This window comes from Ochotona princeps, chromosome 2 (genome assembly GCF_030435755.1).
Source record: "Ochotona princeps isolate mOchPri1 chromosome 2, mOchPri1.hap1, whole genome shotgun sequence".
NCBI classification, from domain to species: Eukaryota; Metazoa; Chordata; class Mammalia; order Lagomorpha; family Ochotonidae; genus Ochotona; species Ochotona princeps.
This window is the reverse complement of record NC_080833.1, coordinates 32,945,379-32,972,247: the sequence shown is the minus strand read 5'-3', so window position 1 is coordinate 32,972,247 and position 26,869 is coordinate 32,945,379. Positions and strand designations below refer to the sequence as shown.

The following is a 26,869-nucleotide window of genomic DNA, read 5'->3' as shown; positions in this document are numbered from 1 at the left end:
GCTAAGCCTCTGCTTGTGATGCCAGCATCCCTTATGAGCCTCAGTTCAAGTCCCTGTCGCTTTACTTCTGACGCAGCTCCGGGCTCCTGGCTTTGGCCTGTCTGGCCCAGCTGTTGAGGTCATTTGGGGGAGTGAACCAACGGATGGAGATGTCTCATTCTCTGTCTCTCCCTCTCTCTCTTCATACCTCTGCCTTTTGAATAAGTAAAATAATAATGAAAAATACAGTACACTGACACGCTTTTAAATGATTCATGTCGGAAAAAGTATCAACTGTGAGAACCTCGCCAAGCTCCCAGAGCTTAAACTCACCCTCCCACTCTCCAAATGACCAGGCTCCCTGAAGCCCTTAACGCTGAGACTCATCCACACCTGGCTTCCAGAAAGTTCATCCATCAGAGTTCACGGGTTCCTGCACGGGCACTCGTTCCCTTGGAGGCTTGGGCGCCAGCGTGCTGTGACTCGGTCAACACCGGTCTCTCCCCCGTTTGAGGCAGTGTTACATCCGCCCTGTGGCCTGACTCCTTGTATGTAGCCGAGAAGAGCTGCTGATCTTTCAGTCTGTTCAGCTTTCATTTGTTAGGACAGAGTGATGTCGTCCAAGCTCCTTATGTGCAAACCAGAAACCAGAACTCTTAATGTGTCCAGCCACACTATGGCGTTGTGAATTTTATTTACATTTTAAAATAATTACTGCTGGGGAACAAGTTATCTGTGGGTCTTGTAGGTATTCTGTCCCTCTTTCTTTCTTTCATGTTTATTATTTTTGTACATTGATGTGCTTTCATTCTTGTCTCATTTTCTTCTGCACACCTTCTATAGGTACTTCCTATAGTATTTTCTCTGTAGCGGCCATGAAGCTTACAAAAACCATTTCTGTAAAAAAAATTTATTTCAGGACCGGTGCTGTTGTGTAGTGGGCTAAGTTGCTGCCTGCCACCCTGGCATCCCATATAGGCACCAGTTTGCATCCTGGCTGCTCCACTTCTAATCCAGGCCCCTGCTAATGCATCTGGGAGAGCACAAGATTGCTAAGCACGCTTCACCCATCTGGGAGATGCCGGTGAAGCTCCTGGCTACTCGCTTTGGTGTGGTCCAGCATGGCCATGCAGGGAGTGAGCTAGCAGATGGAAGATCTCTCTCTTTCTCTTCCTCCTTCTTCTTTCCTCTCCGTCTCACTTCTAGAATCTAACATAATTAAGTAATTTGCAACCAAGAGTGTGGCTGCCCTTACCTGTCTGCACATTTACCTTTACCAGAAAGAATGCCCTGTAGCACCTGTGTCGCTCTGTGACGGCCTTGTTCTATCCTGATGGGTGACTTCGGCAGTTTGTCATAAGGCAGATCTAGGAGTGATGAACTCTTCCAGCTTTTAATAACCTCAAAGCCTTTATTTCTTTCATTTTTGAAAGACAGTTTCATATCCTTATCAGACAGCTTTCTCTTTCTTTCAGCCCTTCAAATTTATCAACACACTGTCTTCTGGCTTATGATTTCTGGTTTTATGGAAGCACCCGTATGTGTGATGGCTGACTTTACCCCGTCTGCTTTGAAGATTCACTCTTTAGATTTGACTGCCGACTGCTCGATTGTCATGCTTGTTGCCAAGGTTACTGCTTCATCTTAACTGTCATTCTCTGAGCTTTTCAGATTTGGATATTCGTTTCCTTCATCAAACATGGGGCGCTCTCAGCCCCTTCCCCGTCTCCTCCCCAGCCCCCCAGTGCACACATTGCTCCATTTGATTTGGTGCCCCAAAATCCCTTAGGATGTCTTCACTTCTCTTCATACTTTTTTCTTTCTGTTCTTCTAGTTTGATAATTTTTAAATCAGTTCTCTTTTTCTCTTTGACTTTATGGCTTCGTTTACTTGGTCAAATCTGTTGAAATCCACTAGCAAAATGTTCACTTCAGTTATCGCATTCTTCAATTGCATGTTCAGTAGCTTCTGTTGATGTTCTTGACTCGTGCATCCCACTTTTGTGGCTTAATATGCTGACCTCATTAAGGAGAGATCTTTAATAATCAGCCCAGTCAAATTCTAAGGGTTCCAAATCCTTTCTTGCTGGGCACATGACTTGCAGCATTAGCTTGTACTTGCCCAGGAAGTAGGTATCCAAGTTTCTTTTTCAGGCATTCATGGTCTCTTGCTCCCTCTGGTGTCTGCCTGCAGGATTGCAGGTACCCTGGTACCACTGCAGCAAGCGTCCTGGTCCCATAGGGCTCAATGGTCCCTAGCCATTCAAGTTAGGCTAGCTGTTCCTCAGCATCTCACACCCTTTTCTTCCTGCTTCCTCCACAGGAACAAACTGCCAGTTGGGAATCTTCTCCCAGTGCTGCCCACTTCTAGGGCACCGCAAGCCCTAGCTTTGCTGCCAGTGTCTCCCAGGCATCCCAACTACCCCAATTCTAGGGGCAAGGAAGGAACCAGCTCCTCAGACAGCCTTTGAAAAGACAGAATGTTATACACATCCTATCCCTCTTTGCGGTGCAGAACCTGTGACCTCAGCCAGAGAGGGGTGGGTTCGCTTGGACAAGAGGCAGTTGTGTGTGAAGTGAAGCAACTCTTCTTACCTGTTTCACTGCCTGTGTGCCTGGGGTTCTTAAACTCCCAATATGCTCCCAGGGGCAGGTGATGTTCCTAGGGTCCTGTCTCCAGGGGCAAGCGGGTGAGGGTTCTTATTCTGTCATTGCGCTGATATCACTGCCTCATCTTTTTAATGTGATATTTCATATCCTCTAAGATATTGATTTCAGGAAACTTCATATCAGAGTTGTTGAGATCAAGAACAGAAACGTGTAGCAATGGTAAGACATCACACACAGCAAGATGCACCACAGCACTATTGCGGTCATTCAAGGGGAGGGAGGAAGCAGGCAGAGATGGGAGAGGAAGCCAATGATCAGCCAAGAGGTGACTCCCCCTAGATGCCCCCAGCCTCTATAAGGGACTAGAAAATGCCAAAATACTTGGTGTGATGAAACTACTTAAAGAATCTGATAAGAGAGCAGCAAGTTCTGTAACAAGGGTAATGGTAACAAAACAGAGACTCATACAGATCCTAGGAATGTCAGACAAATGAGTACCATCAGCTTGTAAGCCCCAGGAGGGTCCAGCACTGTCCAGAGGGTTTGGACTTTGCATCTTTGTGGAACTGGCAAGGTTCTGAGGCCACCAAACAGAGCTCTCTGTGGATTGAGAGGATCCCAGCTGGGGCCTGGTTTACATAAACAGCACAGTCCCCAATACCTGGCTGCATTTGTTAATCTTCCATGCTGCCTCAACAGCAAGCATGACCACATCATCCACCAACTTCAAAACCTTACCACCCACAGCCCCAAACTTCCTGTCACAACTTTGTTTCTTGCACAATCCAGGTCCTACCTTGCTAGCCTCCTCTCCTCCCACAGGACACCATAACCATGTCCAATATTTCCTTGCTTCCTGAAAATTCTTCCTCATTTATGCAGAATGTCCTACTTTTCTTCACTTACTATGCATTTACTCTTTCCTCCAGACAAAACTCAATATTCATCCCACCCCAACATCTCAAATAAGTGAACTAACCAGGAGACAAAAGCATGGACTAATTCAGAAGTCCTCGTCTATGAACTGGGTTGGGAAAGGACAGATGAGATTGCTCACGGGTTCCTGTCCCAAGGCCAGAGCAGGTGCCCGGAGCACTGGCTTTCAGCCTGACAGCAATTCAAGGTCTACAAGGATCTTCACACCAAGTCTGACAGTGGACATAATGGAATCAGACACATCTTCATGTATATCTTGGCTATGCCAATAGGTCATGTCATTTACCCTTGCTTTTTTAACTCTTGAAAACGGGAACACCTCAAAGCATAGGGATGACACAACTGCCAACAGCTGGCCCTTAGTAGGTACTCCATACATGGTGATTTTTACACTTAGCTGTGTGCCAGTTTACAGGTGCAACTTCAGGGCAATGTATGCCTAAAATACTGTGTGTCCATGTTCTCAAGGAGCAAGAACATATGTGAAGAGCACAAAGTACCCTACAGGAGAATCCAACCTAAGAGAATCATTTGCAAAGTCTTCCTTCGTAGTCAGAGAAAACAGAGGTTTTGGATTTGGGCACAGCAGGTTCAGTTCCTGGCTGTGCCAGTCACCTCCTTCCAACCAGCCTGGTTCCCTGTTAGTTAGGTCACAGGCATCCAGGATTGTGGTAAGAATTCATTAAGATGATGAAATGTAAAGCTCACATAAAGGCATATCCCTTCCCCAGGCAAGAGGCAGGATCCCCATCTGACATGTCTGACAGTGCCTGAGTCACACTCGGCCGACTACCTACAAATGAAGCTCAGGCTCCAGTCTGATGACAGAGGTAGAGTTGGGTCTTAAGTATTCGATAAGAGAAAAATAAGTGGGCACTGAACTTCCATGCAGAACATTCTAACCCACCATGCACAGGGGACGGGAAGCCAGGCCTGATGTCTAATGGCTCCCAGCTCCAGGCCAGACTCCCGAGTACCTCCTCCTTCTGAAGCCACCCAGAGAATGAAATGACAAAGGCACCAGCTGGGAGTCCCGGGCAGCACAGGTGTGAGCCCTGGCTCCATCACACACCTGCTGGAAGATGCCACAAGCAACTCTGTCTTCTTATGAGAATAGAGGACACCAGACAGGTAAAGGATAGAGGATGCAGAATCAGTGTGTAGAACCAATAGCACGTGGTGCATACTTGATCAATGCTGGTTCCTTTCTTTGTCCCCTTCTTCTCAGAGGCGCCAGTTTCTTGGCTTTCAAAGCAGCCATCCAGCTGTCTGAGACTTCAACTCCCTTCCAGAATGAATGCGCTGGAACCATCTCCCCAGCTACCCATTTCCCCAAATAAGTACACGGGTCCTCTTCATTGAAAGATTTTACTACTAATCACTCTGAGGACACAGAAGCAGGTTGGGGAAGGATAATGGGTAACATACATGGGGATAAGAAGGCAGTATGTGGCGGTTCCTGGGCCACAGCTCCCTGAGGGCTTCCCTCACATTCCTAAGGCAGGACCGCAAACCTTTCCTCCTGACCAAGGAGATCCCTTCCCCTGGGAAGGCTGCTCCTCCCAGCTCAGAACTCTGGAAGCAACACTGGGGACCCCAGGCGGGAGCTAGCAGGCCACTATGGTGCACGCTAGACAGTTCATAGACAAGTGACCCCCATCTCACAGGTCTGTCCTCGGTGGCAGGGGAGCTGCTGCCCTGACAACATGAGCCTGATCCGAGATTGCCCTATTTCTCGCCCACTTGCAGAGTGGAAACCAACACTGGGACCCCTGACTCTACAGAGCAAGAAACTACCTGTAAAGAGGGCAAGGGTTCTGATTTCAGAGCCCCCTCTGAACACCTTCCCAGAGACCCTGGCTTCAGAGACAGGACAGCATCCACCAAGGTAGGATGAAGGGCTCGAGGTCAAGTGGCAGCAGCAAATCCTAAAGATCTACTTCCTCCACTAGGCTGGGGTCTCTCACTCTCCTTCCCTGTCTCATCGGGGACCCCTCCTTCAGCTGGAATCCTTCCCAGCCTGTTCATCCCCATGTGTCTTCTGGTGGCGGATGAGGTTTGAGCTTCGGGAGAAATGCTTGCCACACACGGTGCACCGGTAGGGCTTCTCCCCTCGGTGGGTCCTCTGGTGTGCCCCAAAGTTGGAGATGTCACTGAAGGTCCGCCCACACTCGGTGCACTCATAAGGCCTCTCGCCCGTGTGCGTGCGATGGTGCACGCCAAAGCTGGAGCTGTTGCTGAAGCTCTTGCCACACTCGCAGCAGATGTAGGGCGCAGGCTCCAGGTGGGTCCGTCGGTGCACGGCTAGTGTGGCGCTCTGGCTGAAGCTCTTGCCGCACATGTCACAGCGGTAGGGCCGCTTGCCCAGGTGGTCTTGCTGGTGTGTGGTGAGGTCTGAACGCCGTCGAAAGCTCTCCTGACACTTGGAGCATTTGTAGTGCTTCTCTTCCAGGTGTATCCGCTCATGCCGGATGCGGTTGGAGCTCCTGGAGAAGCTCTTGCCGCATTCAGAACACTTGTAAGGCTTCTCGCCTGTGTGGATCCGCAGGTGCATCCTTAGGTTGGAGGTGTTGTTGAAGGTTTTGCCACACTGGGTGCAGATAAACGGCTTCTCGTTGACCTCGGGCCTTGGATGAGCAATGCCCCCTGGCTCCCCAGCTGGGGCAGGAGCTTTCTGCCACTGCGTTTGGGGATGGGTTCCTTGTAGCCCCTCTGGTAGGCTCTCCTCCCCAGGTGGGATCCGAGACCCCTCTGAGTCATCCACTCGCCAAGGCTTCCCCCCTTCCCCTTCATCAGGTAGCGGTGCTTCCAGACTGTGCTCCTTCTCACTGCCCATCTCTGAACCCTGAGAATGAACACAAATGGCCAACACCTTTATTCCTGGGGTCAGGCCAGACCACGGGGAAGCTCTTGCTCTAGCTGAAGGAGTGGACACTTCCCCTGGGAACCACCCCGCAGGAATTGCCTCAGTTAACTGGAGTAACTGGCTTGAATACCCTCTATTTGGTAACTTCCAAGTGATGAATTTTCACAGATATTGCAAGCTACCCAACAGCCAAAAAAAAGGCACTAGCTTGGTCTAGCACCAATGGATAACATCTGTGGAATGTGAGTGATGTCACTTCCTGACACCACTAAACAATGACAGCATATACTCTCAGTTGTGTCCAAATACAGGAGCTTCCATTTGGGCACAAGTTCAATTGTTGGGCCCAACTGTAAGGTAACTAAAAGGCCTCTGAACTTTAATCTTGCTTTAGAAAATGTTCCTTAAAGGCATCCACATGTTAGCCTCCAGAAGCGCTCATCCTTGAGGCTCTTGGGGTACACAAAGTCCAGCTGTGAGTCTTCTGCAGACCCACCACAGCTGGCAACTAAAGGGTTAACACTTGGCCCTTCCAAGACTGCTGTAGAACCTGGGTCTGATGGATCAGTGCCCACTCCCACCATACTCTCAAACGCCACAAAAAGCCAGCCCCCCCCCATACACCACATCCACACACACACTAGCCATACACATTCCACAAATCCATTCAGCCACACTTTCATGCAACACAGTCATAAACACCACACACAGCCACACACAGGTCCTCCCTGCCACTCTTACAACATATGGCATCCACAGTCCTCCCATGCATATAACCACATACAACACAAGGCTACACACATACATAGTCACATACATAGCTATACAAGTCCACACCACACACAGCCCATTTGTTACACAGGCACTACACACAAAGACACACACAGGCACAAACCACACTGCCTCTTTCCCACCACCTACACACAGCTAGACACACACACTGCCCAGAGAGGCCCTGCTTTTGCAGACATCAGCAAATGCTTGCAAAGCTGCAGACTCCTTTGGGTCCCCAGAGCCAAGGGCAGGAAATGAGGAAAGAAAAAAATGGTTGTGATGGGAGAGCTGGCTTTCCTCTGGGTCTGGACAAAACCATGCCACTTCAAAAGGCAGAGCGGGCTGCTGTGCCAGTGAGATGCCATCCTGGGTGACACAAACAAGAGACAGGGGCTATGACCAGTGACCACGGAAGGAGAAAGAGTTCTAATTCCTTCAATCCAGCAAGGATCACTTAGGGCTGGATCCCAATACTGACTTCCACTCCCTTTGTGACGTCTGCAGACCAGGCCCCTCGGGGCTGTAGCTCTCATCACCACATTTCGTATTAGAAAAAACACTCAAGAGAGTGGGACATGCAAAGTGCTGGTCACTCAGCAAACAGCAGCTGCAACAACTGCCCTAGCCCTGTGAAGAACAGTGGGATGAAAGAGAGGTCCTTAAGGGCCTCTAAATGATATTGTTAGGAAAGCCAAAAAAAGAAAAAAAAAAACCCTCTATTTTTAAGAGTAGTATACAATTATATGGACTCTACCACGTAAAATGTGGTAGAAGCCCAACTCTTGTAAGGAGAAGAAGTCAACAAACTCACGCCACTGAGGGCCCAGGAATAACTTTTTGGGGCTACAGGACCTCCACTGGACCCACTCAACTCTGCCATTGTACCATGAAAGTAACCAAGGATGAGACATAAAAGAATGAGTGTGCCTGTGTTCTAATAAAACTTTATTCACTTCATTGAACAACAGGAGGTCTGGGCCTAGCCCTGGATGCTGCAGCCAGCCAGCCATGTTGGAAGTGAATCAGCAGATGAAAAGTCGCTCTCCATGCTGGCCCCAGTAAATAAATCTTTATGAAAAATAAAAGGGGGGAGTCATGGTGCAGCAGGCTACACTTGTGCTGGCATACACAAATGCCAGTTCGAATCCCAGCTGCTTCACTTTTGATCCAGCTTTCCCCCAGTGACCTGAAGAAGCAGCAGAGGATGGCCCAAATACTCGGACTCCTGCCACCTACATGGGAGACCAGGGTAGAAATGGTGGCTCCTGGTTCCAAGCAGGCCCAGTCCTGGCCATTGCAGCCATTTAGAGCAGGAAATAACAGATGAAAAGATCTCTGTCTCACCCTCTCTCTGTAACTCTGCTTTTCAAATAAACAACTCAATCTGTGGGGGTACGGAATGAGGCTTCCTTGATTTTAAAAAAGATTTAAGAGTTACAACCCACCCCCACCATTCTCAGGCTCCTGCCCACAGCATTGGACATTCCACGCCTACTGTTTACCATCTGCTGTCCCCTGCTAAAACCTGAAGTCAAGGAGGACCAAGATCTTTGTCTTATTTCTCAATGTGACCCAAACTCCTGGAACAGTGGAAACCCTACATAGCAGATTCCTGGTAAATATTTGCTGAGCGAGGTAAGTAAACTAACGTCAGTGCCGACTCCAGACCCCTGAGTGTATCCTACTTCATCTACAGCCGACTCCTGATGCCTGCCCACCTTCTCCTTCTGGCTCCCATGGAATCTTGTGTTTGCTTGCCAACGTACATGTCTGCTTCCACCAACAGCTTCTAAGCCACTTGGGAACAAGGATTGGGGCCTGCAGTAATCTCCCTTCTGAGCCACACGCTGGATGCTCAAGTAACTTGAGTGAATGCGGGGATACATATGGCTTTACCTCACTCCTGCCCCCTCCCAGCACCACCTAGGGTTTCAGTACCTTCTATGCACAATGGGCTAGGCTGGCTCCACTCACCTCCAAAACGGCTATTCTGAGGAGCTATAATTTGCCGAGGTCTGGTCCCACCCAGGGATGAATGCTGGGTCAATGTAAGGGCAAAAAGATTGAGGGCTGTATTGAGCACACTCAAACAGCTAATGATAGAGCACAGTGAAATGGGCCAGGACCCCAGGAACTGCCACCCCATGCAGAAGGCTAGGTTCCTGGGGACAGAGAAAGGTCCCGTGCCTTGGCCACTACTGCGCCTGCACGTCACTGCCTACCACTGCCCTGGCACATCATACAGGAAGCCAACAATAAGCTACATTTTAAAAGCTCAGACCCAGTGCTAAAACCTGACTCTGCACTGCCTGTGGACCACCTCTCTCATCATTTTTATGATTATCATCCTTAGTTTATAGATGAGGCAATTGAGGTTCCGTGAAATCAGCTAACCTGTCCAAGGGCACATAGGAAGTGGCAGAATCAGGGGCCTAGGCCACTGCTGCACAGCCAGGGCATGGGGGCACTGTGCCAGCACGGGAAGGCACACAGGAGGTGAGGAGAGCCAGGGACACGGGAGAAAGGAAAGCAGTGGTGCTGGGGTTCAGATGGCAGGCACATTTTCCTGGCAACCCCATGGATGAGGTGGGAACTGAACAAGACTTGCAGGCTGGGTAAGCAAGACCAAGACTTGAACCAGGAGCTCACTTGCTCACTACCTATCCACAGAAATCCCTGCAGCTAGAAGGAGAAATAGGCCTGTCGGGCTTGTCTTCCTAGACATTCCTGGCAAGGGTAGAAGGGATGGAGGCAGTACAGACTGAGTCTAAGCAGTACAAGAGCAAGCCAAGGGGCTGGGGCTGGTGACCACCTATTAGACAAAGGCTGAGGCCCTGGGTCATAGGGAAGGGGCCACCCCAGAAAGTGGTCTGAAGACCCAAAGCTGGGGGTTCTCCAGAGCCAAGGGAAGAGGTGGCAGGGAGCAGAGAGCAGGGAGCCTGTGAAGACCCAGAGCAAGGTGCTAAAGAACAGGGATGGTGGTGGTGCGTGGCTAGGCAACCGGGGCTGGCGTGGCTAGGTAACTGCTCAGACAGGACCAGGGAGGATGGCCGAGATGGCCAGGGGAGAGGTGCAGAGCGGTCGGAGACCCGAGGCCCAGGGGCCTGGTGGCGTGATCCCAGATGGGGTTGAAGTGCAAGTATGCAGCAGTGTGGAGGACAGGGGCTGCTGAGTTCAGAGAGGTCCATGGGCTTGGGACTGGAGGGTTGAAGGCGGGCGAGAGACTGACCTCAGCAGCCCGGGGCCGCAGTGCGCCAAGGCCAACAGAAGAAGGGTCCAGGGTAGGGGGTGGAGATGGCAGTCTGCCCGCACAGACCGGGACACGGGGGAGGGAGCGAGGGGTCGGAGTGGAGGGGCTACGGGATCCCTCTGCTTCGCACGGCATCCGGGAAGCCTAGCAGAAGCCTCCAACTTGTCGGTGAGAGGGAAGGGGCCGTGCTGAGTCCCCTGCGAAGCCGCGATCGCCTCCCCGCCCCGGGACCTGAGACCCAACCCGGACCCACCTCGCTCCCGCCGCTCGGTCCCGGACGGCGCCGCCTCCGTGGGCCAGGGCAAGAGCCGGAGACGGAACCCGAAAAGGATCCGCCTTACTTCTCCAGGACTGGGTCCTGGAGACAATTTTTCCCTTCCATTGGCTAAAATAGCTGTTACAACGCAAGAGACCATGGGGAGACTACCAATACGCTTCGACCTCTGGAGTGGCATGCTGGGAGTTGTAGGCCTGAGTAAGACAAGACGTTTAGAACAGAGCTGAGGGACTGGGTTTGATTTAGCGTTGCTTACCGTCCAACTCGGACTTAAGATGCAGGGCAGCTATTGTGTGCAATAGCCTTACCCGAGACCACCTGTCTAAGAAAGGATGGATTTAGAAACGTCAAGGAAGCTGGTGAGGCGTGTATTGACATCTGGTCCGGAGAACCGTGACTAGCAGGTAGAAGCTGGCCCAGCCCACGGAAATTCAGTTTCTTTTAGCTCTACTAGCCCGGGTCCCTATCGCCTCGTACCTGGTTAGTTGAACAACTTGGGGACCACAATCTAAACTCTACAAGATGCATGAAGCAGAGGGGGTAAGGGGATTGCTGGCCTGTGTGGGGACAGGTACACTGCAACAAGGCTTACACCATGGGCAGGAACAGAGAAGCCAGAGCACTGGAGCAATCAGGGCTATAGATTACAGCAGCACTAAGGTTACAAAGGTAACACAAGGTGCAAAGTTTGCAGTGCAAACCTAGCAACTGACCTACTTAAGGTTTTGGCAACTCTGTATCCTGTGTGCCACTAAGCCTGGTCTCATGGCCTCACTGAGAATAAATCTTTTATGAAATATGCCATGGGGGCCAGCGTGGTGGCATATAGGCTAATCCTCACCCTGGAGCACAAGCATCCCATACAGGTGCCTGTTCATGTCCTGGCTGCTACATCTGACCTAGCTCCCTGCTAGGGTCTGGGGCCCCTGCACTCATGTGAGAGTCTCAAATGCAACTCCTGGCTGCCAGCTTTGATCTGCCCCAGCTCTGGCCTTAGCAGCCATTTGGGGAGTGAATCAGTGGATGGAAGATCTCCCTTGGTCTCTTCTTCTCTCTATAATTATGACTTCAAGCAAAATGATTAAACTGTAAAAGAAAAAAAAAAAAGAAGACGACAAAAAGAAAAAAGAAAAAAGAAAAAGGAAGAAAAGAAAGTACACTCTGGAGTCTTTTCTCACCCCAGCCTTAACGGGAAATCTCTTAATGAGAAAGAATATTTACAACTAACAAGCTTGACCTCCCAGGGGCCGCAGAGTCAAAATTCCTTCATTGAGTTGGTGACTCTGATCATCCTTTGAACACTCAGAGAAGCATGGAGTTTGGTCCCTAACTCATGATTTACAATCTAAAGAGACATAGAACCAGAAGGGAGTTTGAAAATAAAATGACTCAAAACCAACTCCAGGCCTTCCAGCATCCTGGTGTAGGGATTTTTCCAGGCCCTACATGCATCTCTAGTTTAAACCTGAAACCTGACGATGATTCATTAGCCCAGATACAAGGTCACCACAGGCTTGGGCTTTCTTTTTTTCTTTTTACGGAGAGTGCGGCGGAGGGAGGGAAGGGGAGGGGGTTATTTTAGATCATGACATCTTATTGAATATGTAGGCTAACTACAGATTTCTCATACCTGCACCGTATATCAGTGTAAAGATCGCCTTCAGGACGGGGTAGTCCAGCTCCACCACACTGTTGGCACGTCATTCTCTTTCCCTATAAAATCCCTGGCAGAATTACTGTAAGAATTAAGACAGCTCATAGGTATTTAGGTAGACAAGTAGGTAGAATGTTTGCCTCCACAAATGGTAACTCTTTGGCTGAGTGGGGCCAATATGAACACTAGATTTTACAGTTGAGATATTCGAGGCCAATGTATGGTAAAGCAGGTAACTGGGACACAAACCAGTGCCAATATGGATTGCCAGTTGGTTTGTATCCCTATTGCTCCACTTTCCATCCAGCTCCCTGCTTATGCCCTAGGAAAGCAGCAAAGGATGATGGCCCAATTGCTTGGACCTCTGCACCAATATAGGAGACCTGGAGGAAACTTCTGACTCCTGGCTTTGGATTAGCTCAGCTCCAACCTTTGTGGCTATTTGGGGAGTGAAGATTTGAGTGGAAGATTCTGCCTCTCTCCTTCTTTCTCTGTAACTCTTCCTTGCAAATGAAAATCTTTTTATTTTTAAATTGAGATTAGGGAAGGTATGTTTGGTGGCAAACATCTACAAGGGAAATACAAATATCTGATATCCACTAGTAGTTTCTAAATTGATAAAATACTGGGGAGTAGACTCAAGAATAAAACGTTATTATGGACTGCGGGTAACGCTTACATGGGTGGACCCAAAGCTATCCAGAGACCAATCCCATAATTTGCTTTTCCCTTATTAACCCAAAGCCTTTTCCCATAGACTGTCATTCACAGTGAAAATAGCAGCATGCCAAACAGGGAATATCAAACATTTATTTAAAAACTGTACAAAAGCAAATGAAAGTAATCCACTCAGGCACTGTGATGGCTTACCTATCAGCTTGACTGGGCCACAAAATGCCCATGTATCTGGTCACACATGATTCCAGTTGTTGCAATGAAGGTATTTTCAGTTGACTGGCATTTACATCACTGAGTAACACAGATGTCCCATTCTTGTGGGTAGAGCTCAGCCACTCGGTACAAGAACTCAGTAGACGCAGAGGCTGAGCCGCCCCTAAGCTAAGTTTCTTCTTGCCTGCCTTTGGGCTGGAACAAAGCACCTGTCTTCCCGGGCCTCCAGTCAGCTGGCCTTGAAACTGGAACTACACAGTCAGCTCTTCTGGGACTTCCCCTTGCTGACTCACGCCGCAATCCTGGGCTTGTTAGCCATCATAATCATGCAAACTGATTTTTTATTATCATGCCACCACCCCCGTAAATATATGTGTATATATATATAGACATATATACCCCATATATATATCTCATATACATGTATTCACACACATATAAACACACGCATATGTCCCCTGGTTCTATTTCCAACGGAGAATCCTAGTGCAGATCCTAACGGGGAACTTCTGATACAAACTCCCAGTTTCCATTGGATAGAGCTTCACATCAACTGATGGCTGGAATCCCCACCAACTGGCCAGCTCAGCTCTGGGTATAGGACTTGGAAGTGACTAGATTTCTTTCTATAATCCACACTCCTCAGATTGGGGTCACCACTTCATCATCATACCTGGCCCACTAACTCATTTGAAACCAATTCAGTCTAACCTAGAAAAGATAGTCTGCTACACCAATGGTCAAGTCTTCCCAGGAGAAGGGCCTTTTGAGGACAAAACTGTTACCTGGGTAGGTACAGTAGCCCTTCCTCTGACTGGGCCTCTCCGGATCTTGGAAGGACACTGGGAAGGGCCAGCCAGTACCTAGACTCATCTACCATGCCCGTTCAAGGCCACACCCAGAAGAGCAGCCCTGTGGGCATCTCCCCAGATGGTGTGCCCGGAAGGCTTTGGAGGGTAAGGGCCATGCATTTGAGGGTCCCATCCCTGGATGCCATCAAAAGATCCATCAGCTTTGAAGGTAAATGCAACAGCTCTCGGGCGTCATCCAACTGTGTCGTCAGCAGCATCAGAAGACAAGGTATGCAGGCTCCGTCCCTCCCTGATTTTACCCCCCGAAGGAAGAAGCAGGGGTATAATGCTATAGAGCAAGTTTACAGAACCTTGGACCCAGTGCAATGGCTCAAGTGGCTGATCCTGCTCCTTCAAATACCAGGATTCCATTGTGTCCCAGCTGCTCCACTTCCCTTCTAGCTTTCTGCTTATGGCCTGGAAAAGCAGTGAAGAATGGCCCAAAACCTTGGGATCTTACATCCATGTGGAAGACCTGGAAGAAGCTTCTGGTTCCTGGCTTCAGATCAGCTCAACACCGATCATTGTAGCCATTTAGGGAATGAATCAGCAGATAGATGATGTCTCTCCTTTTCTCTGTAAATATGTCTTTCCAATAATAAGAAAAACATCTTTTAAAAAAATTTAAAGAGCCGGTTGTGGGACATGAAGCCCAAAAAGCCTGGATGAAATCCCCCAAGAAGTCAGGCCCTGAGAATCTGGAATCTCCTTGCCCCACAAAATCCCAAGTTCAGGGCACAGCAGAAAGAGTTCTTGGAATTCTTGTCAACGTGCCCTCAGCAGTCACCGTCCCCCAGGAACACCTGATCAGCATCTCCACCTGAACACAGACAGGTGGCCTGGTGTGCAGGCTTTCCCTGTCCAGGGCGGCGCAACACTTCATCCGTGAAAGCAAGGACAAAAGCTGTGGTGGGCACAGAGTCCTGGAACGAACAGCGGTCCCAGAAGAAACTGCAATCGAACTTGGTCTAAGGAGAAGAGATGTCGCCCAATCACAAGTCCAGGGCACAGGCTGGCCTGCCCAGAGAGCAGCCCTAGAAGGAGGGAGCCTTGAGCCCCTGCAGCGCTGGGCCAAAGTCCGAGGGCCAGGGCAGGACCATTCCCCCAAGTGGGGGCAGCTCCGGGGCGGCAGCAGGAAGTAAGGAGGGGTTCAGCGTCAGAGCCGCGTCGCCATTCGCGTGGGCTTTTTCTTCCGGCTTTGAGACAAGGGGCTCGTCCGACTGCCATAGCTCAGAGCAGATGATCAGAGGCGCCACGTTTCTCCCGCCGTCGTGGAGACAAGGTTCAAAGAAAGGGCGCAGGGGGCCGGAGAAGCTATGGGTGAAGGTGAAGATGTGCGAGTGGTCCGTGACGTTGTAGAAGGAGATTACTCCGGCTTCGTAATCGAGGAAGACACCCACACACCGCGGGGGCTGCTTCAAACGGAAGGGGGTCTGCGGAGAGGTGAGCGCCTCAAACTCGCTCCCTTGGCTCTGCCGCACCAGCCAGTGTCCGTTGGCGGGCGAGGCGGTGACCTTGCCCTTCCGGCTCACCGACTCGCTGCACACGCCAAGGATCCACTTGGTCTTGTCACCCACGTACACCTCCCAGTAGTGACAGCCCTCCGTGAAGCACTCGGCACCCAGGACGCTGACCACAAAGTCGAATCTCTGCGGATTGTCGGGCACCGGCTGCTTCCGGTCACCAAGCCTCACGCATCTCCGGTCCTCGGACAGAAGGAGCTTGGGATGCGCTGTCTCTGGGTCCAGGGTCACCGCCACTGCCGAGGGTACAGAGAGGAGAGGGTTAAGGCGGGCTAGGCCTTACGGTAGTGGAGGGGCCATTGGCCCATTCTAGTCCACTTGCCTGCTCACACGGGTACTGGTACCCGGAAGCACTGTCTTGCAAACTGAGCCCCATGTAGTCTCATGAGATGCTCCAGTCCCAGCTCTCTGCTTTAGGCACAGAGCCTTAGGATCACTATTCAGTTCTACCCTTGCTCTCCCCATCTGCAGAGTGGTTACTATACCAACCGATGTCCTGGAGCGGCTGTTCAGACTGGAGCTTGTGCATGAGACGTGGGCCTCGGCCCCTCAGGAACAGCATGATGCTTATTTTGTAACCTAACAGTACTTCAGCTGTCCTTTTAAGTGTTAATACGGATCAGGCTAACCCTCTGCCTGCTACGCCAACATCCCATATGGGCACAGGGTTTAGTTCCAGCTGCTCCACTTTGTGATCCTTCTCCCTACTAATGGGCTGGGAAAGCAGCAAAAGGATGGCCCAAGTCCTTGGGTCCCTGCACTCATGTGGGAGACCTGGAAGCTCTTGGCCTCCAGATTTGAACCAGTTCAGCTCTGGGTATTGTAACCACTGGATGTATGATCGCTCTCTCTCTCTGTAACTCTTTAAGTAAATAATAATAATAATAATAAATCTCTTTAAAATATTTTTAAAGATTTATTTATTTTTATCGTAAAGGCAGATTTGCAGAGTGAGAGAAGGAGAGACAGAAAGAAAAACCTTCCATCCTCTAGTTCACCCCCCAAATGGCGCACTGAGTGAAGTTGAGTTGATCTGAAACCAGGAGCCAGGAGCTTCTTCCAGGTCTCCCACACAAGCACAGGGTCCCAAGGCTTTGAGCCGTGAACCACTGCTTTCCCAGGCCACCAGCAGGGAGCTAGAAAGGAAGTGGAGCTGCCAGGACATAATGGGGCCCACATGGGATCCATGTACTGCAGTCAGAGGCTGAGCTTACTGCACCACGGGTCAACTCCAGAGAGAATTTCCACAAGTCAATAATGCCCCAAATAGGACAGAAACAGACAAGTCACAAAGTAGAAATGAAAATAGCTGATACAAAGTCTCAATAATCATAGGAATCCCCTAAGATAACCAATCCAAATATTTACCAGTGTTCAAAAGGAGGGGGAGACTTCTAAACTGAAACACAATCCAAAAAAATCACACACAAAAAAATTTTTGAAATTTTGCTACAGAAGTGAGCATTATGACGCTGCAGGTTAAGCCACAGCTGGAAATGCCTGCATGCCACACTGGAGTCCTGGTCTTATTCCTGCCTTGCCATCCAACTTCCTGCTAATGGATCCTGGGAGGCAGAGATGACAGCTCACGTGCTTGGCCCCTACCACCCATGTGGGACATCAAGACAGAGCTCCTGGCTCCTGGTTTTGGCCTGGCCCAACTCTGCATGTTGTGCTCATTTGGGGAATCAATCATCAGATGAAAAATCTTCTGTCTCTCTCTGTCATCCTGCCTTTCAAGTAGATGAAAATAAGTAAATAAATGAAAAGATGAAAATGAAACAAAAAAGAATAAAAAATTTTTAAAAATTTGATAAGCAGATTAAGGGGAAAAACCCATCAGGAATTCCTTACTCTTTTCTATTTATTTATTTTATTGGAAAGGCAGATTTACAGAGAGAAGACAGAAAGATCGTCCATCCTAATGGCTGCGATGGCTAGAGGTGAGCCAGCCCATATGGGATGCTGCGCTTGGAGGTGGAAGATTAGCCAGTTGAACCATTGCACTGGCTCTGGGTAAGCAGATTTGATAAGAGTTTTTAAAACTGCAGGATGCATTCTCAGGTCCTGGAATTTACAGGAAGATATGTGAAGCAAGTGGCTGGGTGTAACTTACCAAAATGCAACCGGGCTCTTCTCCAGCCTGTGTGATGCCAAAGGGGACCGTTAGAGCCATGGAGAAATCAAGAACTCCCGCAGAGAAGGGGCCAAACAGGAGGAACCCCCATCTCACCTGAGTTGGCTGCAGCTCTTTTTAATTCTGTGAAAAAAGGAACAAGGAACTTAATTGTCATTGTATGCACAGGGACAGTGAGGGGCATCATTCGGTCTGGGAGCTCTGGGAACACGGGAAACTTACTCAGTTCATTCCGGAGTTTCTCTGAAGAACAAACACAATTTGACAAGTCAGAACAAGGGCTTCCACGCTGCCCTAAAGCTACTGTCCCACCCTAACCACTTTCCTTGAAGTCCTCTATATGTCTGCAATGGCAAGCAGTGCCAGGTAGAGCCAGGGGTCGCCGGAAGTTTAACAGAGCACCAGCAAATCGCTGACGTGCAGATGGCATCACGCCTACATCTCACACCCACACACAGCAGAAATGCATGCAGATGTGGCGGGGGAGGGGCAAAATACAAGTCCCTTTTTAAAGCCATCACAGGGTCTTGGTTGGATGTTATGCGTATTTCATCACGCAACATAAAACAGACATGGCGCATCTGCAGATTTCACATCAGCAAGAGGCTCTCACGGATGGAATGGTGGACAAACACAGGTTCTGGCACATCCCGCTTGCTGGGGAATCCATGTGCCTGAATCCCCCTGAGGAAATGCCATGCAGGGCTGATGAAAGGCATCTCCAGTTGGCCTCACCCGGGGGAGACGCCCTCTGCTGGGCGCAGCAGTTTACCCTGGAGAGCAGGCTACCCACAGGTCAGCATCTGCAAGCTCAGAAGTGAAATCTCTATGGCTTGAATTCCCCTTGCTTCTGCCCCGTCCCTTGCCCCGGAAAGTGAAACTGACAGTCATCTAAAAGCAGAGACATCTGTAAGAGGAAGTCTGTAGCTTGGAGGAGGAGCAGGACTTACTGAGGGCTTTGTGGAGTTTTCCTAAAAACCAGAAAGAGAGAGAGAAAGTGAGTGAGTGAGCGACCCTTCCCCTTCGTCCTACCGGGGAGCCCGGGAGGCGCACCACTACCACAGCTTTCCATCAGTCCCGTGTCCAGTGCCGTCTCAGACCCAGACTCGGAAACCCAGGGGTGCCAGTGCCGATGGCCAGACACCCCAAAACCTCAGTGTCTCCTTCTTCATCACTTTGTTTTGCTTGTCTGGTTTCATTTCTGCTGTCTGCTGGAGTGTTCCAGTACACTGAGAGTGTGGCACAGATCAAAACTATACCAGTGACTAAAGGCCCAGACCTGACTTGTTGTCCTTTTTTTTTTTTTCCTTTTTTTAGTCTCTATGACACATTCCTAAACGTTTCACATGTTACAAATGTATGTAGAGGTCCCAGATGGGGTGGGGATAAATGTGTATGTGGCATATGACTCGGGGGAGGCCTGTGGCTTCTTAAATGGACCAGCTGGCTCACACTTGCCCCTATCCAGCACTGGCTTTGCCAGAGAACTGAGGATGCACACCTGAGTCCACTCCCCGGGCCCCTGCTGAAGGCTGGACACCACAGGTATCAGGCACTGCATGGTTCTAGGCACCTACGGTCTGGTGTCACCATGTCCACCATGAATAGCATCTATTTACTGGACCGCAGTGCACACAGAATCCTCCCAGCAACATAAGGTATATGCAATTATTATTCCTTTTTTACACAAAGACGGTCAGATGGCTGTCAGACTTGCCCAAGACCACCCAATGATCAGCAGGCAGGATTCAAACCCAAGTCTGTCTGTCTGCTAAGTTGGAGGCCCTCACCATGCCACCATCCTGTTTCTCTCTGCTCCTGGCAAGAATAGCCAGGGGCTTTGTGGTGTGTGCCCCATGCTTGCACCAGCTGGGAGGAAATGGAAGGACAGACTAGAGGCCAGGACCCTGGGCTTTGCAGCCAGCGGAGTCAGCGACTTGTCTTCCACTGACCCTTGCTGGCCCATGGCACACAGCCAGTTAACGCAGGCAGAACGGCAATCAGCAATGGCAGCTCCATGCATGGGGGCTGATGGTCTGAGAGGTGGGCTCTTCTGACACAGAAAACCATCAGCTGGGAGGACACCAATGCTCAGAGAGTACCTTGCCTAAGACCAGCAGGTGGCAGCTGAGGGAGCTGGGTCAGGGGTCACACTGACCCCGAAGCACGTGACCCTCCCCTGGGTCACAGCACCTGCCTCAAAGCCAGGGGTCTGTATGGTCTCCAGATTCCTCTCTGTCCCAGGTGACCACACAGTACACTGTTCACTACCTAAAGACATCTACTTAAAATAACTGCTGAAGGGACTGCTGGGAACGTTGGCCATGGCATCCTTCCCTCACTCTTGCTGCCACCAACTCTTCCTGATCCCAACATCAGAACCAAACTCCCAATAATGACAGTGGAGGATGCCTACACAGACACACATACACATGCAAGATCTTCAAAAAGTTCATGGGAAGCATGTATTTTGAGAAACCATTATTATTAAAAGTATCAATAATTTATTTTTTTACCAAAATAAGCTTAATTTTTAGGAACACATTTATTTACTCAATTTGGGAGATGGGGACAAGCAGAAAGAACTCCCATCTGCCAGTTCATATACCCACAGTGGCCTTTGGCTGGAGCCACAGCTGGGAGCCAGACTCCACCCATGCCTACCACATGGATGGCAGAAACCCCACAGATGGGAGCCAGAACTCCATCCATGCCTGCCACATGGATGGCAGAAACCCCACAGATGGGAGCCAGAACTCCATCCATGCCTCCCACATGGGTGGCAGAAACCCCACAGATGGGAGCCAGAACTCCATCCATGCCTCCCACGTGGGTGGCAGAAACCCATATGTCAGCCATCACCACTGCCTCCCACGGTTCGCATCAGCAGGAAAGTGCCATCAGACACCAGGGCCGGGAGTTGAACCCAGGCCCTCTGAGGTGAGACATGGGCTTGGCAATCAGGGGCTCAACAGCCAGATTGAAGCCTGCTCCTAAGCTTCTCTCTCAACTCCATTTCCCACAGACATTTTGGAATCCCCTGTATACGTAAGGCATTACGATCGTGGACTATTAGCATGTATGCTGACAAAGCAGATGGTGTTTGGGCTACTTGGTCCTTACTCTGTATCTGTAATTACCTTTTTCTTTTGCATGGTCTGACAGAAGGTTTTCTAGAGGGAAAGAAAAGAAAATGAGATTCCGTGCCAGTACCTGTTTCCTACTGATTTCCCCTGCCCACCTCCGTCTGGCTTCACTGCCCGATCCAGTCTCTCTTCTCTCACTGGATGACACCAGTGGGCAGCCCTACTCTTTCCCACAGCCTCAATGCTGTAGCTGAAGAGTTTCTCAAGGCACAATTCCCAAAGGACTGAGCCCACGCATGCATCCACTGCCCTGCCATTACATTCAGACTAAAGTCTTGAACGCGCCCTCCACGGCCCTCCACGGCCCATCCCTGCCCCCCAGGCCCCTCCACCTCGCATCCTTCCAGCCCCCCAGAGGGAGTGCTGCTCTCCAAGACCATGTTCTTCTCAAGTCACTCCTTCTGCTCTGGATGGCCAGCCATGCCTTCATGCCTCAAGACTTGCAGTCCTTCAAGTCCAACGTCATGTACCCCACCCTCAAACCTGGTAGGCTCCTCCCAAGTTGTGGCTGTTGCAGAACTGGAAGCTTTCTCTTGTGGCACTTGATGCCTTTATTCATGCGATTCTAGGATTCCTATAGTCTCCCTAACGGGACCGAAGTGCCTGCTTTCACTCCCCAGGACGCATCCCAGAATTTAGTGTAGCCTAGGACATGTAGTAGCTATCCATTAATTAGTGTTGAATGAATAGAAGCCTCCCTACAGAGTAAGATCAAGCAATGAGCTCACAGACCCGGATCCCCACACACACTGGGAAGCAAGCTACTGCAAGCAAGGGTCAGTGAACACTGGGAGTGACAGATTCAGATGTCATCATCTCCACCACCACCCAGGAGAGCAGATGATGGGAACTCCTCCAGGACAGGGTTTTGACTAGTAGCTGCTAAAGGTGCAGACATGAAGCAAACACAGGGTCCATGCCCCCCACCTCCAACCCAGGACACTTACCCACCTCCATCACCTGTTCATAGAGAAGCTTCTCTAAAGGAGAAAGAGAGAGGTCAGCTCAGATTTAGGAAGGGCCTGACCGCACTGCCTGCATGTCCCTGCTGGAAGGACTGGGTCTTCAATCCACCAGATGGAGAGAGGGAGGTAATACCACGTGACCATCTTTTGCAACCCTGAGAGCCTGCTCGATGTAGCTGTCTTTGCTTTAACCCAGTGGATATAATTGGGCTTCTCTGCCAGAAGGAGCTAATTAATCTCCCAGTTAATGAAATGGCTGTGATCCATTCTTCTCTCACAAAGGATGAGAAATCATGTCTTGCCCAGAGACCCCTTGGCAGTATCATGAATAAATTCCCCTATGCAATGCAAGTCCCCAGGGCACAACTGTCCCAGCTTTTTCTCAGCTGGCTCAAGGGCTCACCATGGACCGGTGTCAGGACCATGTCCATGACCCTCTGGCCTTCTCCCAATGAATTACAATCCCACTTCCTGCCAGCCAGGACTCCCTCATCTATGTTACCTTTTGAGCGCCTTTGCTTCCAGATGACCCACACGGCCGCTATGAGGAGAAGGGTCAGCATGGGGAGAATGGCAGTGAGAGCCACGGCTGAGGAGGACAACCTCCCTGGTGATGGGGCTGAGAGAGAAACAGCCAGTGACCCACCTCGGCCTCGGTCCCACACCTCACCCCCTGGTCCCATGCCTCACCCCTTACCCCTGACCCACACCTTACCCCTCAGACCTACACCTCATCCCTTCTGCCCCACACCTCACCCCTCTCACGCCACACCTCACCCCACCCACGCTACACCTCACCCCTCCCACGCCACGCCCACCCCTCCCATGCCACGCCTCACCACATCCACGCCACACCTCGCCCCACCCACGCCACACCACAACCCCCAGCCCCATGCCTTACCCCTTGGCCCCATGTCTCAGGCTCCCATCCCATGCATAACCCCTGGCCAATGCCTCACCCCCACCCCACACCTCACACCTGCTCCACCCCATGCCTCACCACTGCCCCTGGTCCCATGCCTCACGCCCCGACCACATTCCTCCCCACCACTGCCCAGCCCTGTCAGGGCAAGCCCTCCAGCAGCCAACACAACTCTTGGCTTCTCTTGGCAACTCAAAGCCCAGAGAACAGCAGAGCCAGATGACTGCATGTTGCTAGAGTCTTTGAGGCTCTTGCTCTCTGGTCCATTAATTCTACTTCCAGAAAGATACCCTAACATTAGACTCACTTCCCAAGTGTGTGCCCAGAGGCTCACTGCAGTGGGAGCCACACTTTGAGGGACAATCACAAGACAGAGTCAGACATCCAAAAACAGTCTTTGGTCAATTTGATTATTCCAGAGGAAGTAGTAGACACCCCCTCAGATCATGTAACAAATTAATTAGGATGTGTGTAAAATGCTCACAATAGGTAGAAGAATGTCTGTGTGTAAGCATTCCCACACCACCACCGCATCAGCAGGACTCTCTCCAGTCCACAAGATTATACACCACTTATCTATCACCTTCTTTAAAACTCTTGGGGAGGGGTGCGGCTAGTGCCATGGCGTAGTGGGCTAATCCTCCACCTGTGGTGCCGGCATCTATGTGAGTTCCAGTTGCTCCACTTCCAATCAAGCTCCCTGCTTATAAGACCCAATGAAGGAAGCAGAGGTTGTGCCAAGGTCTTGGGTCCCTGCACCCACATGGGAGACCTGGAAGAGGGTCCTGCCTCCTGGCTTTGGATCAGCTCAGCTCCAGCTATTGTAGCTATTTTGGGAGTGAACCAATGTATGAAAGATTCTCTCTCTCTCTCCTTCCCTCCATAAATCTGCCTTTCAAATAAATAAATCTTTTTTTAAAAGATACTAATCCGGGCCCGGCGGCGTGGCCTAGCACCTAAAGTCCTCGCCTTGAATGCGCCGGGATCCCATATGGGCGCCGGTTCTAATCCCGGCAGCTCCACTTCCCATCCAGCTCCCTGCTTGTAGCCTGGGAAAGCAGTCAAGGACGGCCCAAAGCTTTGGGACCCTGCACCCATGTGGGAGACCCGGAAGAGGTTCCTGGTTCCCGGCATCGGATCGGCGCGTACCGGCCCGTTGTGGCTCACTTGGGGAGTGAAACATCGGATGGAAGATCTTCCTCTCTGTCTCTCCTCCTCTCTGTATATCCGGCTTTCCAATAATAATAAAATCTTAAAAAAAAAAAAAAAGATACTAATCCGGCTCCGTATTCTCTCACATTCTCTACCACACACAGGCTTTATTCTTAGAACTTGAGAAATTCGAAAATCTTTTATCAAGGTTCCTCCAGGTTTGGCGGGTACACCTAGGCCATTTTCCAGCCTGGCTGTTACCTGCGATGACCATGGCCGTGGTCTTCTCTTGGCCCAAGGCTGTGTTGCGGACGGTACAGGACACGTTGCCCAGAACGCTGTCCCTGATCCTGCTGGACACAGCCGTGCGGAAGAGCCCCGCTTCGTCCGGGGCGTGAGCCTCTGCCAGGGAGAGGAGCTTCTGGCCCTGTGGATCCCTCCACTCGGCCCAAGGCTTAGGGAACCAGCCCGCCGACCTGCACACCAGCTGGATCCACCCAGCATCGTAGCCGTTCACATGGATGTAAGGATCAGAGCCTAGAACTGAAGAGGAATCCCAACCTGGCTGAGCCGGCCCGGGGCCCAGCCTGCAGGGCTTTGTGAGGCCGTGGTCCCAGGCATAGCCCTCCGCCCACACAGCCCCCTCAGATGAGCAGGGACAGCTGGGTCTAAAAATGTGATGCATGCCTCTCCCCTCCACCCACCTGCTTCTCCCTGTAAGACAGCCTCTAGCTTTATCCTGATGTATTGCAAAACCTACCCACATCTGGATTCTTCTGGGCACTTCAGCCCCTTTCAAAAACTACTTTCCATCCCCAAAGGACCCCAAGTTAGGAAAGCATTTTCAAGGAATCGATTCCCCCTCTTTCTGGTACCTGACTCTAAGCTTTGCCCAAAAGACCATCCACCCAAAAGCAGGTGAAACCAGAGCTGTTCAAACAAATCCAAACACAGGTTTGGCTGGGTGTGGGTCTGGACAGAGCCTTTTTTTTTTTTTTTTTTTTTTTTTTTTTAAATATTGAAGCGCCTTTGAAGGACACCTTCTCTACTTTCCTAGACCTTACTTAAATGGCCAGGAACCCAAAGAGAGGACCGGCGAAGTAAATCTTTGCTATCGTTGGGGATCGTGGTCCTGGGGACCAGCGCCTTAGAGTCACCGCTTTGAATTTCTGGAAAATGGACCAAAGCAAGAAAACTGGGAGAAGAAGGGCCTAACGCCAGCCCTAATGAGCCCTGCTGGGCAGGCAGTGGTGGTGCTCGCAAATGTCACGGAAGTCGCGCTAAGGAAGGCCAGAGACGAGGGGTCGAGATCATCCGACTGCCACCCTTCCTGACCTGCCACCTGCAGGGTCACCGTGTCCTCTCGGCTCAAATTCCCGATCCGGATACGGCACCAGTACGGCCCACGGTCCTCCAGGCGCACGCCACGGATCTGCAGGGCGACGTGTCCCTCCTGGGCGTTTCTCCTCAGTGCCGTCCTGCCCTGGAACTCGGGGAGCAGCTCGTCAACCCGGTCCTTGCCATCCCGGAACACGTGCACCGCCCCCAGGCGCTGCGGGCCAGCAGAGCGCAGCCAGCGCACCTCGTTGGGCTCCACCTGCGGCCACAGCGACAGCGGGCAGAGCAGCTCGGCGGTGCCTCCCAGCGGGGCCAGGTGGTACTTGTCGGCATCCCCTGCGCAGGGCCCACAGAAAAGAGAGGAGGTGATGTGCGAGAGAGGGATGCGAAGCTCAGCAAGGGCGCAGGACAGGAGTCTTCGGGAAGGACCCCGCCTTGACAAAGCACTCGCAAAGATTTGGGGTAGAACTGGACAAGTAAGGAACCTGGCCGGGACTCCTTCTGGGAACCCATTGTCAAGTGTCCCGGGCAAAGGAGAGACACCTACCTGACAGGTGTGAGGGCAGCTGGAGGAAGACAAGAGTGACGAGGTAGCCAGCCAGCCAGGAGCCAGAGGAAGCTGCCATCTCCCACGGAACTGCGACAGACACAGGGGACACCAGGTTGGAGAAGTGAACTGGACAGCAGAGAGGGCCGCTGGAAACCCACGGTCCTGGCTTCCTGGCCTGTTTCTGTTACCCCTGCTCCTCCACCTTCTTTTTAAAAAATGTCTTTGAACCATTTCCATCTCACTTGAGGACAAGGAACTCTGTTTTCTTTCCAACGTTTGAGAGTCAAAATGAGCTTGTTCCACACTAACCTCATTCCTGCTTCTCTGATTGGATGGAGAGAGTTTTGTTATTTATTGTTTTGAATCTTTATTGGAAAGGCAGACTTACAGACAGAAAGATCTTTTATCTGCTGGTACACTCCCCAAGTGGCCACAGTGGCCAGAGCTGAGCTGATCTGAAGCCAGGAGCTTCTTCCAAGTCTCCCACATGAGTGCAAGATCCCAAGGGTTTGGGCCATCCTCAACCGCTTTCCCAGGCCACAAGCAGGGAGCTGGAATAATTTGGGGGCTAGCATTGTGGCATAGCTGGATAAATCTCTGACTGCGGCAGCAGCATTGCATTGGGCACTGGTCCCAGTGACTGCTCCAGCTCACCCACAATGTGCCTGGAATGTAGTGGAGAATGGCTCAAGTCCTTGGGCCCCCGCACCCACGTGGAAGACTTGGAAGCCTCTGGCTCCTGGATTCAGATCATTCAAGATCTGGCTATTGTAGCCATTTGGGGAGTGAACCAGCCGAAGAAAGATAGCTCTCTTTTTCTCTCTCTTTCTATCATTTTGCCTCTCAAAATAAAAAAGTAAATCTTTTTTTAAAAATAATTTTAATGTATATACAAGTCAACACCTTTTTGTTAGCATGTAATAATTTCACATATGTACAGGGTGCAGAGTGATATTACAAAACAGACATTCAATATTCACCAATCAAATTATGGTAATTAACCCATATATCTAGCAGTGCCCCTTTGCGTGATTGTTGCAGGGTGGCAA

General features: G+C 50.7%; 2 protein-coding genes across 2 annotated transcripts; both read right to left on the bottom strand.

Annotated features, from left to right (window-relative positions):
- Window positions 1-5,523: 5,523 nt before the first annotated feature.
- On the bottom strand, window positions 5,524-10,720 carry ZNF691 (zinc finger protein 691). The gene is made up of 2 exons (XM_004591511.2): window positions 10,668-10,720; window positions 5,524-6,369 (listed from the first exon to the last, which is right to left on the bottom strand). Exon 2 carries the CDS (start codon window positions 6,358-6,360, stop codon window positions 5,524-5,526), a length of 837 nt encoding a protein of 278 aa, XP_004591568.2. The 5' UTR covers window positions 6,361-6,369; window positions 10,668-10,720.
- A 4,319-nt stretch (window positions 10,721-15,039) lies between these two features.
- ERMAP (erythroblast membrane associated protein (Scianna blood group)) lies at window positions 15,040-25,902 on the bottom strand. The gene is made up of 11 exons (XM_004591677.2): window positions 25,818-25,902; window positions 25,268-25,606; window positions 24,194-24,475; window positions 22,361-22,477; window positions 21,841-21,873; window positions 20,888-20,920; window positions 18,698-18,718; window positions 17,970-17,990; window positions 17,844-17,870; window positions 17,727-17,753; window positions 15,040-15,846 (listed from the first exon to the last, which is right to left on the bottom strand). Exons 1-11 carry the CDS (start codon window positions 25,894-25,896, stop codon window positions 15,122-15,124), a joined length of 1,704 nt encoding a protein of 567 aa, XP_004591734.1. The 5' UTR covers window positions 25,897-25,902; the 3' UTR covers window positions 15,040-15,121.
- Window positions 25,903-26,869: the final 967 nt, after the last annotated feature.

Coding starts and splice junctions, on each gene's coding strand:
- ZNF691 (XM_004591511.2), bottom strand. CDS start 6,360: ATGGGCAGTGAGAAGGAGCACAGTCTGGAAGCACCGCTACCTGATGAA.
- ERMAP (XM_004591677.2), bottom strand. CDS start 25,896: ATGGCAGCTTCCTCTGGCTCCTGGCTGGCTGGCTACCTCGTCACTCTT. Junction 22,478..24,193: donor CACGGCCATGGTCATCGCAG/GTAACAGCCAGG, acceptor TTTCTCTCTCAG/CCCCATCACCAGGGAGGTTG. Junction 18,719..20,887: donor AGACCATGCAAAAGAAAAAG/GTAATTACAGAT, acceptor TCTGGTTTTTAG/GAAAACTCCACAAAGCCCTC.